Raw genomic sequence first — 21,718 nt, forward strand, 5'->3', positions numbered from 1 at the left:
TAAACTTTAAAAAATTTGTAAAAATTAAAAAATAAAAGTAACATGGCATTTCAAATACATAAGCCCCAAGAGAATACTGATGCCACTGAAAAGGAGATAAGAATGTTACTATACAGAAATAATATCTGCAAAGTCATAATTAAATGAATATACAATTATTTAAAAATTCTAATAAAACTATATTGCAAAGATGGAATAGGGACAGAGTGAAACTATGAGATAACATATGACAAGTATGCCAAATCTTCCATTTCTATAATAGGAAGCCATTCATAAATCAAGAAACAGCAATATGTGCCTATTACTAAAAAATATGCATATTACTGAGAAACGGAGAAAGTTAAATACACACGTGTCTAAAAGAATTGGAGGTAGCTAAATCCAGGCATGGGGAAGGGTGGAACAGGAAAATGTTTCTTACAAGCCAGGTGGTATTATGTAATTTACTTTTTTAAACCACGTACATGTCTACTTGGATAAAGTTTAAAATATATTTTTTGTTTTTTTTACTTTTTATTTTTATTTTTGAGTGAGAGCGTGTGTGGGTGAAGTGGGGGAGGGGCAGAGGGAGACAGAGCATCTCAAGCAAGTTCCACACCCAGCATGGAGCCCAATGCAGGGCTGGATCTCACAACCCTGAGATTTATGACCTGAGCCAAAATCAAGAGTCCCATGCTTAACCAACTGAGCCACCCAGGTGCCCTAAAATATTTTTCAAAAGGAAACTTCAGGGGCGCCTGGGTGGCTCAGTCGGTTAAGCGTCTGACTTTGGCTCAGGTCATGATCTCAGGGTCTGTGAGTTCGAGCCCCACGTCAGGCTCTGTGCTGACAGCTCAGAGCCTGGAGCCTGTTTCAGATTCTGTGTCTCCCTCTCTCTCTGACCCTCCCCCGTTCATGCTCTGTCTCTGTCTCAAAAATAAATAAACATTAAAAAAAAATAAAAAAAAAAAAAAGGAAACTTCATGGATTAAAAAACCCAACCAAAAATAAATTATGAACAAGAAGAAGAATAAGGAATCTTTAAGATAAATACTTCATAACTAATGGAGTGAGGGAAAACCCATTTCAATATCTGCTAGTGGTCCACAGTTTCCCAATAAACTGCATATTGAACTCTTTATCAATAGGTGCCTGAAAAAGTGCACAAAAAACTTTTGTATTTGAATTGTACAGCATGGATTCTACCATAACTCCTCCCTACTGTTACTTAAAAATTACGCACAAGAGATTCAAAAATAGTTCATTAGTAAGACACAATACAAAATTTATTTTACAAAGAAAATTAACTTGTAAAGAAAATTAAAACTGAATAAAAAATAATCTCTAACATGTAGGTCCTGGAAGCCAGGACATGGTGGACTCTCACAGTACGTTTGTATTTTCAGAAAATTGCCAATCAAGAACTACGTATATGAATTTTGTGTTCGGATTAGTTCTTATTTTACAGCTGTCCCTAAAAAACTTAAGGAATTTATCTCAAAAATACTTTAAACAAAATTCTAAACTGGAACTTTCTTACACCCACCTAAGGTTTTATAATTGAAATACAGATATACTGAGAGAAATAAAAGTAAATTCATCACTCCAAATTTCAAAATGGCATGCATAATGCCACTAGAATTATATTAGCTGGATTCATATGCAAAAAGTAACTGTGAGTACATAAAGTTTGAAGTTCTAAATCATGAAAGTAAAAAAATTTGATAATTCTTGCAAAACTGTCATCTCCTAGAGAAAGTTTAGGGTTAAAGAGCTAAATTCATAAAATTAAAAACCTTTCTCAGGCCCCAGAACGCGAGCTTTATTTTGGTTTATAATTAACACCACTAAAGGGTTTTGGGTTTTTTTTAACACTCTTAAAATTTACTTAGTGTTTTATAACATTTATTTTCTAAAATTCATTTTTTCTACAAAAGTAACTTTAGTATTAGAGGTTTACATTTATGCTTCAAGTATTCTCCCATAACAGGCTTGAATGACACAAAGAAAATCTTTAAGTAATTTTATATCCTTGAAAATTATACAAACTTGACCTAGAATAAAAAAAAAAACAAAAACCTACATGTCCTGTAAAGAGTAAGGTAAATTTGAGAAAATAGAAATGCAAATATGCATTTTAGCAGTCTCTTGAATTTATTAACCTAAAAGGTTTAATTTCCATTTTCCTGCATCAGCTTTATTTATAAAATGTCGTGCCCTATAAATACGCTGTTATTTTCTATAGTCAAGCACCCTCTTAACAAATCTTCTCATTAATATGTAAATTTAAAGTCAATCGGTCTTCTCCCTGACAGCCCCATGAATTCCTAGTGCACTGTATAATCGGCTTTGACTTGGCATCCACTATTTATCATCAAAGATGTCAGTTAGAAAAATTATGGAAAATGCACTGCAATTGATATGACTGCAATCTACTTTGTCAACACTTAATTGTTCCTCAAATCATACATTTACATATAAACAGCCTAAATACTGATCTATAATGATGCAAATAAACTAAATTAAAAATCTCTTCTGCCCCGAAGAAGCTTGTTTGTATATGATGTGTTCATCTGAGAACTTATTGACAAAAGCATGTTACATCAGCTCATCTCAAAAAAGGTTTCTACTAATTTTCAATCCCTCAAAAAAATAATTTTGCTACCTTTCAAGTTTATAAAATATTTTAAAAATTCAACAAGAAACATGATTTTTCTCTCTGAAAAGCAAATTTAATTATAGTTGTTAGCTAACTGCAATATCTAAGCACCATGGATGGGGGGGGGGCGGGAAACTTCAAAAATGGCTTCAACCAGAATACAGTAAACAAACAGAGAAAGTTATTAAAGTAAGCAAAAAGATACTTTAACTTAAAAGTCATGAGGTAATAGAATATATAGGATATATATCAGAATATAAATCTGATCTAGGCATCAGATTACTCTGTTTATATTTCTGGTTCCACATTTTATAAGCAATATTATCTTCTATGAGTTGTTAAACATTATATGCCTCAGTTTCTTCATCTATAAAATGGGTCTAATAATCGTTACCGTCCTGTCTCAAATAAAATACTACAAAGTACAGCAAAATAATAAACTGTTAAATTTAAAGTATCACAGTATTATTTTTCATATATTATCTTAGTATCTGAGAAACCCCTTGATTTTAATAAATTTAGTATTTAAAGGCAGGTTTTTCCTTTAAATAACTTTTAAATTAATCTATAATTTTAGTGAGACCGTTTTCTCATTTGTAAAATCTTTTACTTCAAGACAAATGGCTCTTTATATATCATAATATGGTGTTCATAAGCATTTATATAAGTGACTTCTGCCTGTATGTAAATGGGGATGAGGTGCTAGAATGACCACCTTTATATTCTGCTAATTTCATGAAAAAAAAAAAAAAAAAAAAGCACATTCAAGACCTGAAGGTAAAAAGATAAAAAAGGATTTTAACAAGACAGCAATGACTATGCTAGCATACTGATCCACTTTGTCTTTCTATCCCGTAACATTCTTAGTAGTTCTTTACCGCATGATAGGCTTTCTACAACATGAGAACTGAAAAATGAAAGCAGATATAAATGCAGAATCCTCCCAAGTTTCTTCCAGCTTCATGATTCAGGCTGCCAAATTTTAAAGTTAAAATTACCATGTACAGTCCTAAAAAGATGGATGCAAGTTAAAGTGTAAGCCACAAACTCTCCAAGACTACAAGTGCTTGGACTACTCCCTCAAAAGTTGCTCAGTGAAACAGAATTCTAACAAGCCACAGAGAAAGTCTGAGATGGGTTAACTCAAAGAGTAAGCATGAACATGGTCTAAATGATGATAACCATTTGAACTTTAATTTTATAAAATGTATTTGTGCTAAAAGTCTAACATCTTGGACAATCCCTTGCTTCTAAGACTGCAATAAAGAATGACCCTTTCAAATCTTTCCTGCTGGTACCGAACAGAATACATATGTATACAAAGAGACACAAACGTGTTATCTTGATTATTTTGGAATCAACTGATACCACTTTAAATTAACAAATAAAGTGAAATATGTTATCCAAAGTAAAATTTATAACCACTACAACAACGGAAATTAAGCAGTTGCCTCTAAGGGGTCAACCAAGAGGTTATGATACGAGAAGGACGACTTCGCTTTTATTTCACCATGTGCCTGACCTCGTTGTACAATTAAAAAAAAAAGTTATGTTTATAGTTACCTAAACCCTTAGAAATCTTCTATTTTTAGTAAGGTTTTCTTCTTGTGTTTTTTTTTTTTTTCTTTAAGCCAAGGAATCTTTCTCAAAGGAAGCCATATTCAAAGCTGTATATGAAGGGCAGACAAAGATGAAGGCTGCTCTGTCTGGAACAGAGGCAAGAACCCAGAGAGCTGCAGAGTCTAGAGCACCACTGTCCCCCCGCCCCCCACCACCACCCCGGGGTTGTTCCTGTGGCAATGTTACAGCATCCTGAGGCCTGAGGTGCACATCTGAAAACTAGTGAATTAAGTCTATTAACCACATAATGTAGAGAAAATGCCAAGGTCAGAATGCAAGTAAGTGGCAAAGGTAAGAAATTACTGAGCCCAGTTTCAATGTACCCAGGACAATGACCGGATTTCATCTCATGTTTGTAATAATTAATGTCCAAAGAATCCACATGAGAAAACACAAGGAATACATATAGCCCCAATTTGTCAAATTATCTGTCAAAAGAGTAAATATATATGGCAGTACAAAATTTAACTTCCTGGCTTTGTAAATAGCTTTAAACATGACTTTTATGTAAAATAACGTGAAATATAATTCAAGGAACAGAAACACAAATAGACAAACTACAAAAATAGAGATTTTAAAGTCTGTTACATATTTTTAGAAGATATGGCAAGGAAAGATTTTAACTGTAATTTCTACGTAATAACAAAGCAAAGGATCATTTGCATACAGATACTGAAAATGATTTGATGGTGACAGGGAAGTAAAATTTAAAATCTTATCAAAGAATGACAGTGGTTAGATAAGGCAAAATTACTTTATAATAACCTTACAACAGGAAAACAAAATATCTAAAGAGCACTCTGGAAAAGGACCAGCTGAAATCAAACAAACTATCATTAGCAACAAAAATCTCTCGTCAAAGTTATCATTTACATGACAGGGCCAAGACTTTTATAGCACTGGCATGTCGTTGCTTAATCCAGCAAAAGTGCCATCAGAAATTTACTTTGCTCAATGATTAATACAATTTATTTTATATAAAAAAGCAATCAATTTAAGAGTCTTATATGGCATGAGGCTTTTATATATGAATAACTCAAAACATACTTCAATTTTAAATAACCTAAATACTTTCTTAATATTAAAATTAAGATGGAGTCAGTATTACAGGTAGTCTTCTGGATAAAGATATACTTTAAAAATTTTTAAATACTTTTTAGTATGAATAATACTTAGTTACCGTAAAAAGCACTGATGAATATTTTAAACATTTAAACTTCTTTAAACATTGAAAGTTTAACATGACATCTTAAAGTATGTACTATGAACATTCCTCCATTCTACATACGTTTTCCACTTCCTTTATTTCTAAATAACAAAAGTGAAATGTAGTAAGCACTCAAGCCCTACGCTTAAGTTTCTACACAAACCATTATGACATAATTGGGGGATTTTTGATCTTTTACTTTTTACACAGTTGATTTTAAAAATCTATTATAGATTTTACTTTTAAAAAAGTATTATACTTTTTTTTTAATTTAAATGTAGTTGACACATGTTACATTAGTTCCAGGTGTACAACATAGAGATTCCACAACTCTACACATTCTGCTGTGCTCACCACAAGTGTAGCTACCATCTGTCACCATACAACACTATTACGATACTACTGAATATATTCCCTGCGCTGTACCTTTCATCTCCATGACTTATTCATTCCATAATTGGAAGCCTGTACTTCCCACTCCCTTTCACTCATTTTGTCCAACCTCCCTCCCACCCACTTCCACCTGCTTTTGAAAAAGACAAAAAAGAAATATCACAAGATGAGAATGAATGTGCTAGTCTTATAAGATTTAATGATTTCTTTTTTTAAACAAGTTTAAAACTTACACTTAAATATTAAATATATACACACAGAGATCGCTATTGCAAACTATGCAGTAAAATTTTTTCAATCGTCAATAAAGTAACAAGAAGGTATGTGTCTAGGTAGGTATACCTCTAATGTTAATATGCACAAAGAAAACAACTTCGTTTTAAGGCATATTTAATTATTAATTTTACTAAAGTTCTATCAGCTTAAGTGAAAAAAAGGAAAACAAACATCTTAAAATACAAAACTAGGAAAAAGTAGTTTAAAAGGTCAGTAATATTTACCATTAAAGGCAAGATATTCTCTTAAATTTACATGCGCTAGAAGCACATTACCCACTTGTACGATTGAATCACTTGAGCAGTTGAGACTTAAAGATATGAAAGCAACAAACTGCAAAAAAATCCATGATTTGGCAATATCCCTGAAAACACTGTATCACGCTGCTGCTCCTAACAAGGGCCTCCTGCCAGGTATCATACTAAAAGTTTATATACTATGTCATTAAAGACAGGTCAATCGGTACCAAAATAACGAAAAATTATCCTTGCATTTATATTTATTTTCTGCTTTCCAAAAGAACGTAAGAAAAAAAGTCCTCCATAAATATGCAGACTTCTATTATCTTACTCCTATACACATTTTTTAAAAAATTTTTTTTAACATTTATTTATTTTTGAGACACAGAGAGACAGAGAATGAACAGGGGAGGGGCAGAGAGTGAGGGAGACACAGAATCTGAAACAGGCTCCAGGCTCTGAGCTGTCAGCACAGAGCCCGACGCGGGGCTCGAACTCACGGACCGTGAGATCATGACCTGAGCCGAAGTCGGACGCTTAACCAACCAAGCCACCCAGGCGCCCCACTCCTATACACATTTTTAAAAGCCCATCCATGTTCTTAATCTTCATTAAGTGGAAGATTGTTCAACACTTACCTCTTTCCAAGGACTGACAAACTGTGTACGAGCGTATCGAGTTAGCATGTGGATTATGACAACCTGCCCCCACTCTTCTACATCAACTAGTAAATTACAGAGCTTGCGGTAATTCTTGTGAATCAGATCTATTCTATCCGGGCATACTTCTTCAAAAGCCATCACAACACTGCCAGCTACCAGCTAGAAAAGAAAGAAATAGAAACTCATTAAAAAATGTCTTCCTCCCCATCAAAGATTCTATTTAGGCATTACAGAGATACAATCAGTGTTATGACGATGAATGTTTAAAGTATTCAGTTATTTAATTAACAAAATGATTGTTTAAATAACAAATTTTAAGTGTCACTCACTCAAAGAATTCTTATAGCTGTAACATGTCTGAAAAGCTAATACTTTCCTGAAGTATTACAATTAGAGAAGTATCAGTACTACACATCCAACAATTTTTTTGTCACGTTAAATATCAATGAATTGTTCACACATGGATGGACTCAACATATTCGTCATGTACATTTTTCATTTTTAAGCTAACCTAAATTCCAATCTAAAGATTTATTATTTAGTACATAACATTCAGAAAAATCAAGACAATAACAAAGACCACATCATGTCAGTTTAAAATGAGAATGACAATGAATTCATCTTAAAGTGTTTGAGGAACCTGTAAGTGTTTCTGGTACAAAACACTTTCAAATCTTCAACATTTTAATCCACCTGTTAATTTTTACCAATATAATTTATTTACAAAGAAAATACAAAGGCTAAAATTTTATATAACCTATATAACAATGTGTAAGAATTGAAATAATATATTACCAACAAAAGACAGCTCCCTCAAAGACCAATTAATGAACCATAAATGCTGTTTTGTAATTGTCATACAAAGTGGTAAAACTAAGGTATCTTTGGTATAAAGATACAAGCTAAGCAGAATACATAATATACAAATACTTCTATATATGTACCATTGATATATGTGCAGTTAGCCAAAATGTAATACTGTTGAAAAAATAAATTAATATCATATTCGTTCTAAACACTAGGGATCTTCATTTTAGTGTCTAAAATTTCCCCAATGACTTAAAATAAGCAATTAAATAGAAATGTAACTTACTGAAATGGTACTTTTTGAAAAATATTAGATACAATGATATTCGTATTTTTAGTGTTTGTCCCTCTACTTGGCTGACATTTAGTTTATTAATATGCAACCAACAATACAATTGAAAGAAAACAGCTCAGAATATAGACTTGCTATTATGCTAAACAAGTTTCCAGTCCTGTGGGGATTTTATGAATTACCAATCAGTATAAACGTGAAGCCGCATTTATTGACTCCAGCCCTGCCCATGTACTGGTGCCTGCTGGTCCCAGCATGAATGCACTTCAATCGAAAAAGCAAAGAATTGATTATTTGTGTGAACTAAATAAAAAATGTATTATACATATAATTTCCCATTTGCTGTTGATATGGAAAGGAAGTTAAGTTCATGTTTTCATCTCCACATTTTGGTATCTTCTGCATAAATCACTCTTCAAAAATTATATTGTGATAATCATATTTCTAAATGCTTAGAATTAGTATTATTTAAAAATCCCTTAAAAACAACTAAGTTTATGACCTCAAACTATAGAATAACTTAGTATTTGTGAAATAGATCTATCCATCTATATATTTTATATTTAGGCCAATCTTACATTAAGACACACATATGAATTGGTAAAGGATATTAAAGTACAAAAATAAATAATACCACTTAGAATACAATAGTCAGTGAAATTGAAGCAGCAATCCAACAAAGTTTCAATTAAAGAAATACTATGTAAAATCAAGTTATTTTGCCTAACACTACCAGATTTCTTTCAAAGTGGTTAGTAGACACCAAACAACTAAAAGAAAAATCAGCTACCAAAAGGTATTAAATTTATTACACCAAGAGCTATAGGTACAACATAATTCTGAAGTATTAACAGAAAACATGGAAGAAGAAACTAATTACTTAAGTACAAATAAAGTTTAAGAAAACACAAAAATAATTAGGAAGAATATAAAGAAAAGAACCTTCACAAAATAAAACTGACCATTTTAGATATTTTATCGTATGGATTTAACAAACTGACCCTAGGCTAACCAATGCCAGAATCGATAATTTTGGTCTATTAAATGTTCAATATTCTATAAAACTTCCAGAATTAAAATAAAATGATCTACTCAGATTTTAAAACCAAAAATATTGGTTTCCCAAAAACACACAGTTAATTTCCATCTCACTGTGTCAATAGTAGCTTTTTATATAAGGTGAAAAATAAATCACTCCAACAAAACTAGCAATGAGCTCATCAAATTCAAATGCAGTTTTCCATTTATGTATTTTTTATATTAAAGCTATAAACATGGTTCATTTATCTTCCCTTGGTTGCCACGTTTTTCTGTGCTGTTGCTATGAACTTCAGCCATTAGCTGTGCTCCAAGGTAAACTACATGAACCATCAACAAAAGTGACACCCCATCTATGGAGTTCATATTTTCTCCAGATTATCTATGCTAGTTGACAAGCTGGTAATGAAAAAAATCACACTAAGCAAATGGTTCCTCTAATAACAATAAATTTTCTATAAAATTATGAAGGGTACAAAACGTTTCCTTGCATCTATTTTGCCATGAATTCTAATTAACGTTGCAAAAACCTGAGAGTGCTGGGTCATCACAAGAAGTGCATCAAGGTTTGATTGATAATATGGTATAAGTTGGCCAATGCTGCCAAGATTTTCTTCTCTTAAATTAATGGCCATCCAACCTGCCCTAATCATACAGCCCAAATGATATTCCCCTTCTTATTTCAATTTTCTTGAGGCATGGAAAATGGGAAAGATCAGTCATTTATCTTCTAATAGCTGGATAATAGATCTATCACAATAAAACATCTGCACAAAATCAGAGGTGTAGGGTTTTTTTTCGCCCACTACAGTGAAGCTTTTACCAACATTAAATCAATAACCTATAAAATGGTGTCTTACCCCTATAATTTAGTTACGAACTACCAATATATTCATTAAACATCATTTTGTAAATTAAGGAGAAACTCTGTCATAAAAATGTATATAAACAACTTAGTTTTCCAGTAAGCAATGACCTAATCTGTGTTCTTAAGAAACTCTGTTTTCTATTAGAAAGTTAAATGCTATCAAAAGGATTTCTTTACAATTAACCTGAAAGGAAAAGGAAATAATACCACCCTGCTTTTGAGGTATTCTAAATAAAAGATGTTCATTGCTATGTTTAAATTGTTCAACAAATATGGATTTCTACCTTAAAGAAAAACCAGAGAAAGTATTAAAATTTAAAAATGAATTTACAATGGAATATCAGAAAAGGTATATAGTAAAGAAGAAAAGTGTTTAAGATATGTTAAATAGAGAATATAGGATAAAAATAGTAAATCTAGAAATATACAATAAAGAAATTATGTAAAAAAAAACATCTTGTAACTGTTGATTGAGGATAATGGAACATAAACAACATATTCTCTTTTAATTTCACTGACTATAGCTGTGAGGTGTCTTTCAAAATTTAAAGATAATCTTCAGACAACAGTTACCTAAGTAACCCTAAAATGTTCTAGTTATTTTACCATAACCCTTATATTCCTTAACCATAACTATATTCCTTAACCCAAAGTTACGTATTTTTAGGAAAGGACTATTCATATGATAAATTTTGGTCTTACTCTAGTAAAATGGAAAGAGCATCCTATTTTAGTATGTTTATATTTCTATCTTTCCTTAAAATGAGAATTATAGAACTGTCTTTGAGAACTTAATTATTAGAAAGTCTTCATTTAGGCTAAAAGAAGCAACAGAAGGTATATCTCATAGCCAATATGTTAAGTAAAGAAAAGTTTTTAAACAGATGAACACCTTTCGAATTGATATTTGTCAGCAGCAATAGCAATGTCAACATGACAATAATAATCCCAAAAAGCTCCTGATGATAACAAATAAATTCCTTTTCAAAATGTGGAAATAAATCAGACCTAGTTCCCTTAAATGGGAAATTTTTAAACAAAAATTATTTGGAATTCTTACTGTTTTAAATGTCAATACCGATACTAACTTGGGAGAGAAGGAAGACAGCTGTATTTCAACAAAGAATTACAAGAGACAAGACTAAGTAATAATAAAGCTAAAATCCCTATATATATGCATAAATACCAGAATATTTTAAACCTTTCTACCACAGAATGTAATCATACAAAGGAAAAAATTATCACAAAATATTCTCAAAACATAATTAATTTAAACAATGGGTAAGCAAGTTAATGGTACCTAGGTAAACATGAATCTCCCATCCCAAAGCCAGAAAAATCAAAGATGAAAAACTGTCCTAAGCATAACTAAAAAACAAAGAATCCCCAAACTTCAAATTACATGTAAGTAGAAAAATAAGCCCTAAATGCCAGAGAGTTATCTTTCATGCTTATATCATAAAAACTCATAAAGACCTGTGGCAGTCAGGAAAAAACTGCCCTTACCAAAACAGTCAGAAGTTGGTGGTGAGCAAAAGAAAGAACTAAAATCAATAGGAGGAAGAGAAAGAGTATTCTAAGTGTAAAAATACTATCTAAGATTCCTCATGGATCACAGTGGATTACAAAGTAGAAATTTCAAGGGGGTAGGAGATGGAGGGTGGATTCAATGAGATTGTCTTGGAAAAGAAAAATTTCAAGAAGAAAACAGTTAAAAAAGAGGTAAAGGAAGAGGAACTCCTTAGAAAATGTAAGGTGACATTAAAAAAGAAATAAGAGGAGGAAATTCAGAAGAACTACAACAAAATCAAAATAACTTTAGGACATACACCCCTTCCTACATGCTTTCTCTCAAAACAGCCATCTAATAAAAAAGCATACTGTGATATTCTGGCAGAAACGGTATTCTTGTGCTAGGAATCTTGCAAACTACCTCAAACTCAAACCACCAAACCTGTCCAAAGAAAATGTAAAGATGTGAGTAATCTACAAGTGTTGGAAACAAAAAATGAAAATCAAAACAATTCAACTGATGAAAATTGCCCACACAAAAAATTAATAACAAAACAAAACTGTCTAACTCAACACTCCAAAATGAAGTACCCTCAACAAAGCATATGAAGATCAGAAAGATGAACGTGAATCAGAAATTCATAGAGAAAAGAAGTAAACAAAAGACATCAGGAGGAAATGTAACAGGAGTTGACTGAAACCAGGAAAGAAACTGATGGGGAAGAAAATAATCAGACATGATGATTAAACTGCAAGGTGCCCCTGCAAGAAAACGGCTGAATGAAAATTTAATAAGGGGAATTAAAGAAAAGTAGGAAAAAAAAAAAAAAACACCACCACAGTGGTTGAAATGTAAGACAGGCAAAGAAGATCCAACCTACATAAAATTTAAATCCCTGAAGAAATAAAAGTAACAACTAAGCAGAAGTAATGTTTAAAACTATAATCTTAAAAAAAACAAAACAACAACAACAAAAAAAAAAACTTTGCCAGAAATAATGTATGTTCTAAACCTACATTTTAAAAACATTCAATGAGTACCAGGAAAAAAAACTAACCCACATCAAATAACCCTGAGACACCATTTAAAACCATTAGGTCTCAAAGATAAAGAGGAAATCATCAGGGTCAGCATCTTACTTAATGCAGACACATTACAGACACTTTCCTTTAGACTGAAATAAGACAAGGATGCCCACCATCTCCACTACTACTGAATATTATACTAATACTGGTAAGTACCCAAGTATATAATTACACAAGAGAAATTAATTAGTCATTAGAGTTGGAAAAGAAGAAGTGAAATCACTCTATTAGCAGACATTATATTTTCTAGAATAAACCATGAATAAAATAATTAAATCAAACAATAAAAGAACTTGGTAAAGGAGCAGGATATAAAATTACCATAGAGAAGATCAATAGCCCTTTTTATACACCAGTATAACAAGTTCAATGATATAAGGATGAAGCAATTTCAATTTACAGTAACATCAAAGAAGACTACATATCAATACAACTCTAAACCAATATTTAACTCAATTAGCAGTCCACATCTCACCACTTCCCACAAAGGCACATGCTAGCAATTCTGAAATACTTTGTCTGCATCTTGGGACGAAACAAGTAAGTAAATATATTGTCAATAATGAAAGTCACAATTTTTAATGTTGGAGAAGGAAGCTGAAAAGGCAGGAGGCTAGAAGGAATCCTGGGTTGTTGTACTGGAATTAGAGGCATCTGTGTAAACTTTGCCACTTAATACAGATAGAAAAATAGATATAGATGTCCTTTTAATTAAAAACTATATAAACATGTAACACTTTAGGAAAAAGGAGTGTCTCATATAAGAGACCATCAAAGCCCCCAAAAGATCTGCTCATGAACACTGAATATGATGTATACCACTTGGGAAGCAAAATATTAAAAATGATAGTAAACCCATAATTACCATCACCAAAACGTACCAAATTAATTCCACAACCATTCGACAAATATTAAATACCTACTATGAACAAGTACTCAATGTTTTCTACTATATTTTAGAAATAAATGGTCAGAAATCAATAACCGACTATCTCAAATTTACAAAAAATATATATCCTTTACATACTTTTTGTGTCATTTATTTCTTTCTTGGAATATTTATTTAACCCCCTTTTACAGCACAAGGCACTATAATGAGGGTTTTACATACAACAGCTCTTTCAACACAAATAAAACTTTATACTTTAGAAATTACAAGCCACACAAATTTGGGAACTGAAATTTATGAAGGCTTAATACATAGCTACCATGGGGCAGAAGTGTAGGACAAACCCAATTCTGTCTAATTCCAAAGACTGTAATTTCTGGCTGTGGCGTATCTTGTTTGGGAAGACATGCACACATTATATACATTTCACTCATGATTTCATTCCTGGGCCATGCAACAAATTTAGTCTATAATGCAAGAGAAATCATGGTAAATTACATTAAAATAAAGGATCTGTTTCTTATAGATCTTACTCTATTCTCCACGGTTTATACCAAATTTCTTGCATATCAAAGAAATAAATGTTTTTATATTATTAATAAAACCAAATTAACCATAATACTGATTTCCAATCTGGGTCCTAGAAGAGAGTAACAAGTATGCCACACCAAAGACAAAAAAAGAGGGGTATATGGGTGGCACAGTCAGTTGAGTGTCCAGCTCTTGATTTTGGCTCAGGTCATGATCTCACGGCCATGGGATTGAGCCCCACATTGGGCTCCATGTGGAGCCTGATTGGGATTCTCTCTCTCCTCTCTGCCCCTCCACACACTCATGCTCTCTCTCTTCTCTGTCTCTCAAATTAAATAAACATTTTTAAATAGGAATCAAATTTCTTTTCCATCTTCATTTATTGGGCAAATCTGTATTTGTTTACCTCCTACATTACATCAAACAGTATAGAAGAAATACAATGAAGATTTCTATTACATTATAGACACAAAAAAATTTGCTGGATGGGTTAGGATCCCACCCATAATTTCAGGTAAAATACAGTATTTTCAAAGTACATAGTGGAAAAAAAAAAGTACATAGTGAAAAACTTATTAAAGAAATTAAAATGTTCAAAAGAATATATTTACTTATAAAAAAAAAAGTAGTAAAGGAGGAACAAGGTACAAAAAAGGTAGGATACAGAAAAGCAATAAACAGCAGCTATAAATTCAACTATGTTAATAACATTAAATGTAAATGGATGAAACCATGTAATCAAAAGGCACATAGTGTCACAGTGAATTAAAAACTATATGGTGTCTATAGGAGAGACATATTAGATTCAAAACTACTAACAGGTTGACAGTAAAAGCAAAGAAAAAGATATATCATGTAAACAGCAACCATAAGGAAGCTGAAATGCTATAAATAGACAAAACAGACTTTAAAACAAAAAGTGTTATTAGAAATAGAGAGACATTTATAATGACAAAAGGAAGATTAAAAACAATTATAAATATACATGCACCTAACATCAGGGCTCCTAAATATATTAAACAGTGACAGAATTGAAGGGAGAAAACAGACAGCTCTACAATAATAGGAGACTTCAATACTTCACTTTAAATAATGGATACAACCACCAGGCAAAAGATCAATAAACAGAAGACCTGAACAACACTATAAACCAATTAGACCTAACATGTATCTACAGAAATACTCCACCCACCAACAGCAGATTATACATTCCTCCCAAGTGCACAATCAACATTTTCCCAGATAAACCATATGCTAAGCCATACAACAATAGCTATATGAGGCTAGTGGCTACTCTATTAGACAGCTGCTACGCAGATACACATGCTACTTGATGACAGCATCCTAAGACACGCAGAAATCCTTTTCCTTGATAGTGTGAGCTGCAGGGGTGGGTACAGAAGCCTCCATCAAAGATACCAGATCCTCCAGAGGTCGGCTCACAGACCCCATGGGTCATCACTATTATGAGATCTCATTACCACTACACTCAAAGAATAGGAGTGGGGAAAGGAGGAGGAAGAGATACATACCTTCACAAAAGATGACAACATTAGCCAGTAAGCTCACTCTTACCAGAAATAAAACTGTCATGCACATACGAAAATGTTTCAGAATATTTTTAAATAGGCTCTATGCCCAGTACGGAGCCCATAGAGTATTTTTTTAATATTTAAAATATTTAAAAATACACATTTATAATACTAAAACATACTCCTCTAAAAGAGGTATTTTTTAGTATTTCTTTTAATACTTCTTAGTACTTCATTTTAAAACAATTATTTGTTTCCAGCTGACTCAACCTTTAAAAATCCTAATAAATCATCGCTTGAAATGAAAACTTTGGCACTAAAAGCAGTCAACAATTCAGCCACAGATTAAAGAAAGGATTTTTGTTTCCAACTTGTTCTTCTTCAGACTCTGATGATGAAACGTGTAACAAGCTAAAATTCTAAATGTAATACTTCTCTTCATAAAGTCATTTTTTTCCTTCACGGATTTTAAGAAGTCGCATTAATATTTACACCATTTTCAAATCAGTAAGAATAGTTATATCAAATATACAGTACAGTAAAATTATACTATACAAATAAAACACAGTTTTACTGAGGCGCCTGGGTGGCTCAATCAGTTAAACGTCCAACTCTTGATTTCAGATTTCAGCTCAGGTCATGACCTCACGGTTCATGAGATCCAGCCCCACAATGGGCTCTGCACTCAGAGAATGGAGACTGACTGGGATTCGCTCTCTTCCTCTCTCTCTGCCCCTTGCCCACTTGCACACGCATACACACCCTCTCTTTCAAAATAAATGAACTTAAAACACACACACACAAATTCTACTTTGATATAAAAAAAGGTATCACTTACTGTACTTTTATCCTTTAAAAGTTTTTCAATTACTTCAATTAACATTTCCTTCTGCTCTGGGTCAAGGCTAAAACATAAAAAGAAAAGAACACACATTAAATTTTTCCCTTTAATTCTAATTTTAAATGAAGCTAATCATTTCAAGAATATTAAGAAATTTTTTTAGGGGGGGAAGGAGAGCAAGAATTATGTGAAGATAGAAAACAAATCTGAAATAAAATGGGATGTTTTTCTCCCAAATGTGTCCTAATCTTTTTCTTTAAAGTTGCTCATATTGGGGCACCTGGGTGGTTCAGTCGGTTAAGCTTCTGACTCTGTCTCAGGTCATATCTAGCAGTTTGTGAGTTCGAGCCCCAAATCAGGCTCTGTGCTGACAGCTCGGAGCCTGCTTCAGATTCTGTGTCTCCCTCTCTCTCTGCACCTTCCATGCTCACACTCCGTCTCTCTCTCTCAAACATGAATAAACGTTAAAAAAAAAAAAAAATTATAAAGTTGCTCATATTAACTAAATCCAGATACTAATAACATTAAGACAGTATCAAGTTCAGGGGCGCCTAGGTGGCTCAGTCAGTTAAGCCTCCGACTTCAGCTCAGATCATGATCTCATGGGTTCGTGAGTTTGAGCCCCACATCAGGCTCTCTGCTGTCAGCTCAGAGCCTGCTTCAGAAACTTTGTCCCCTTCTCTATCTTCCCCTCCCCCACTCATGCTTGCTTTATCTCTCTCAAAAATAAACAAACATTAAAAATAAATAAATATCAAGTTCACTTCTAAAAAACAGTTGGAAAATCTTAAAAATGTAATTACAAGTAGATAAAGTACAAATTCTTTTTTTAACCGAGGGAAAAAGTTAATAAGACGGTGATCACTGTTGACTATGGATATACTACAGTCAAAAACAGAGCATTCCCAAATAAGAATTTTGTTATCATTTTAGTTCAGTAATGAACTAAATGTATTACAAAATCTGACATCTAAAACCAAAAACTATAAGCAAAGGCATATATATATATACGTATATATATACACACATATATATACACACACACATATATAAAAAATTAGGAAATGCCTCCTATTAGTAGCTCTAAGCACTGAAATATTGACAATATAATTTCTTCCTAACATGTAAGTCAAATGTTGTCCATTTACTGAGAAGCTGAAGAATGGGAATATAAAGGTAAATAAGACTGCCTAGTAAAGAAAGTCCCAAACATAAGCATACCATATAACAGAGATATGTAAAAGGGATTACAGGAATAACAAGAGCACCAATGGAGGCAGGAGGGTTTCTTATAAAAAGTGTCATCTCGGATGAATCTTAACAATTTGACTTTAGAACTAAAGAAAGGAGAAAATTTTCCAGGTAAAGACTAAACAGATGGTAATAAGATAAAAATATTTTATGTAGAGGACTAATAGCCAGTACCAAGCTACTCAATTCCAGGCAAGGAGAATAAGGGCTGAGGCTGGAGAGGTAAAACAGGGTCCAGTGATGGACTTTTAATCCATCATAGTAAGCTTGGATCTTATTCTGCAAGCATGTAAAAAGAAGAGTGATAAGTATGATATAACTTTGACAGTTAACCTGAGTTAATGAGTTTTTACTTTTTATACACTTATATAAGTTTATTGCTAACCATTATAATTATCTGAACAAACCTTTTAATTCTTTCAAATTCTAGCTCCAGTCTCCCTTCTCCAAGCAGTCTTTCCTAACCCCACTTCATTACATCTTTACATTATGAAGCCCTGATCACCTCTGAGCCATATCCCATCAAAATCCTGGTTCATGTAGGGCACCTGGGTGGCTCAGTCAGTTAAGCGTCCAACTTTGGCTCAGGTCATGATCTCATGGTCTGTGAGTTCAAGCCCAGTGGCAGGCTCTATGCTGACAGCTCAGAGCCTGGAGTGGAGACTGCTTCAGATTCTGTGTCTCCCTCTCTCTGCCGCTCCCCCACTCGTGCTCTCTCTCTCTCTCAAATATAAATAAACATTAAAAAAATCATGGCCTTTGTGTGTGTGTGTGTGTGCATCATATGCTAATATCTTATTTAATTATAAACTGCCTTTCATTGGTGTCTGTTTTTTTTCATCAAATATGTGTTAATACACTACCATTTTCATACACCTTACACATATAACCTGACACCAAAACCACAAAATGATCTTGATAAAAGCTTATGGAATCAATGGTAACAGAAATTAATACCAAATTATTACAGATAATAACTCTTTTAATTAAGCAATTTGTTTTCCACAAACATCGAGGCATCATATGATATTTTAATAAATATCATATCAGACATATATGGTATGGTGCTGTATTTCAAAATGAGCATTTTAAAATTCAATAAAATACCTCTAGACAAGAATCAGGCAAGGAAGGGAACATCAGAAAGGAATGGAAAGAAGGATGGAAAAGGTGGAAGAAAGGAGAACAAAGTAAGCTGAAAAGATAATACACATAAGATTCTACCCTATAATGAACAGAAAAAAATCTTAAGTTTCTCATAATTTATGTGTATGTGTACATGACAGACACACTACATAAATGACAATTAAAATTCCATTCAGTTTTAAGTTATAAAATCTATACATTATCACAGGTCCTAACAGGCTCACAAGTAAAAACCAGGATAGGGTCTCTATAACCCAAACAAAATTAAAGATGTCTAAAGAATGTGAGGAGAAAAACAGTCACTGGGTTTTGCTTAGTATAAGGACAGACTAATTATAAGGCTAATAAAATAAGCCTCCATGGGCTATAACATTCCATATAACATTTTTGGTATTATTAACAAAGCACCTACCTGTACAATTTCTGTATTGCATGGGCTGCATTCTTCCTAACATATGGTGATAAATCAGCAGAAGCCTCCTTAATAGCAAGCATCATAATAGGTACAATAATTGGTACTCTAATACTTGACAGAACTCTCAAAGCACTTGCACGGATTAGTTGATTTGGGTCCTAGAAAGAGTGCAAAAATATGCATCAAAATCTCAAGTTTAATATTTCAAAGATATCTCTATGACACAGCTAACAGGTGCTCACAGGATTCAATGTAACAACACACATACACACACACACACAAACTATTTAAAGAACCAGTATATGAACACTGGATAAGGAAAAAGAGTTAACTAAATGTTTATTTCTTTGAACAAGAAAAGTAATGGTTATAATTCTAGTTGATCATTCATTACTAAACATGTTGGGTTTTTAGAGTTTCACAATGACACAACGCTGCAGGCTATAAATTTTCTCTTTAAAAAGTCACAACCCAACTGAGGTTGATGGGGGGTGGGAGGGAGGGTGATGGGTATTGAGGAGGGCACCTTTTGGGATGAGCACTGGGTGTTGTATGGAAACCAATTTGACAATAAATTTCATATATTGAAAAAAAAAAAGTCACATCCTGGGGCGCCTGGGTGGCTCAGTTGGTTAAGCATCTGACTTCAGCTCAGGTCACGATCTCGCGGTCCTTGAGTTCGAGCCCCACGTCGGGCTCTGGGATGATGGCTCAGAGCCTGGAGCCTGCTTCAGATTCTGTGTCTCCCTCTCTCTCTGACCCTCCCCCGTTCATGCTCTGTCTCTCTCTGTCTCAAAAATAAATAAACTTAAAAAAAAAAAAAAAAGTCACATCCCCTCATTGCACACTTTCAACAATTAGGTATAGTGATGAAGAGTTCTTGGGTGCATGATAAGGATTACAAGAACATAAAGGAACATGTAGAAAATGAAACAGAGAGAAAAATCTAGTTGGTTATATACATATTATTTTCTGAGGACACTGAATAGGCAACGTGAGAGGCCTTTCAAGTCTTTCAAAACAATACTGCGCCATTTAGTAGATTACTGGTCCACTTCTTTAAATAACACACCTTCAGCTTTGCACAAATCTTGTAGCTATTTGCTGGCTCACTCTACTATTTACCTTCAGAGCTCGCTGAAAAGTGCTTATGGACAAGAGTGCCAGATCCTGCTGTTCTTCGGCATACCGGACCAGGTACACATACACTAACTTCTTGATCTGTTAAAAAAAAAGAAAAGAAAAAAATCACGTAATCCTAGCCAGACTGAAAATTAAAAATTCATTATTTTGTATACCAAATCCATTCTCAATTTTTGTGAAATAAAATAACTGAACCTGGTCATAGCTTATATTGTGATATAAAGATAATATACTGTAGCATGAGGAATGGCAACAGAAAAAACTTGTGAAATAAGCATTTTGATAATCCAATCTATAACAGCAACACGTTGTTCTGTAACAACATTCCAAAAAGTCTTGAGGGTTAACTTACTTCAAGCTTATATACTCCTTGCTTGCTGACCTAAGTCCCTTTGGTCCTGAGATGAACTAACCTACTCTTCTTGAGATCTGCAGACCACCGGCCTTAAGGAGAGAAGGACCAGGCTTTCCCAAAAGAGAAGTCCTGACCATATTTGATGCCAGCAGGTCTGTTCGGGGTCCTGTCGACCTACACCATTCCCCCAGGCACCACCTCCTCCTGCAGACAGCCTACCCCCAACCCCCAAAGCCCCACTTAAAACCTTCCCCTTTGAAACCTTCTGGCTTTGCCTGGACAGGAAAGATGGTCTCTGGGACATGAGTCCACCATCTTCCCAGGCTGCTGGCTTCCTGAATAAAGTGACATTTCCTTTCCCACCATCACTTGTCCTTCTACTGATTTTCAAGCAGTGAGCAGCTGAACCTGAGTTCAGAACCAGTTCTCTGTCGGGTAACACTTTCTCTCAAAGGGAATAAAAAAAATCCCTGAACAAAACTCAGACAAGAATATTAAGGGGCGCCTGGGTGGCTCAGTTGGTTGAGTGTCTGACTCTTGATTTTGGCTCAGGTCATGATCTCATAGTTCATGGAATCGAGCCCCATGTTGGGTTCTGCGCTGACCTCACAAAGCCTGCTTGAGATTCTGTCTCCTTCTCTGTCTGTCCCTCACTGGCTCACTCTCTCTCTCTCTCTCTCTCAAAATAAAGAAAAATAAACTTAAAAAAGAAAAAGAACATTCTTTAAATGTTATATTAAAATATAACTGAATTATAAAAGTATTTTCAAAATGAAGGATAAAAATACTAGAAAGAGCTTGGATTCTATCCTCTAGCTACATGGTATATATATGAACTTATGTCTCCTCATCAAAAGGTGTTGGAGCCACAACTCTGATTGTATGGTAATATTCACATTCACATTCCAATATATATTACATGATATCTTCAGCTCAGTAAGAATAAGGTATGACAATACCAATTTAATGTGATAAAA

At 33.5% G+C, this 21,718-nt stretch overlaps 1 protein-coding gene across 2 annotated transcripts in view; it reads right to left on the minus strand.

Annotated features, from left to right (window-relative positions):
- Positions 1 to 21,718, minus strand: part of AP3B1 (adaptor related protein complex 3 subunit beta 1) — a 262,517-nt gene that overhangs the window by 172,470 nt on the left and 68,329 nt on the right. For both annotated transcript variants that reach the window (XM_045496395.1, XM_045496398.1), the window contains exons 4-7: positions 20,369 to 20,464; positions 19,241 to 19,401; positions 16,429 to 16,495; positions 7,012 to 7,194 (exon numbers count right to left, since the gene is read on the minus strand). In XM_045496395.1, the coding sequence (XP_045352351.1) occupies positions 7,012 to 7,194; positions 16,429 to 16,495; positions 19,241 to 19,401; positions 20,369 to 20,464 (507 nt within the window). The remainder of the gene's footprint in view (positions 1 to 7,011; positions 7,195 to 16,428; positions 16,496 to 19,240; positions 19,402 to 20,368; positions 20,465 to 21,718) is intronic.

The sequence above is a fragment of the Leopardus geoffroyi genome, chromosome A1 (assembly GCF_018350155.1).
Source record: "Leopardus geoffroyi isolate Oge1 chromosome A1, O.geoffroyi_Oge1_pat1.0, whole genome shotgun sequence".
NCBI classification, from domain to species: Eukaryota; Metazoa; Chordata; class Mammalia; order Carnivora; family Felidae; genus Leopardus; species Leopardus geoffroyi.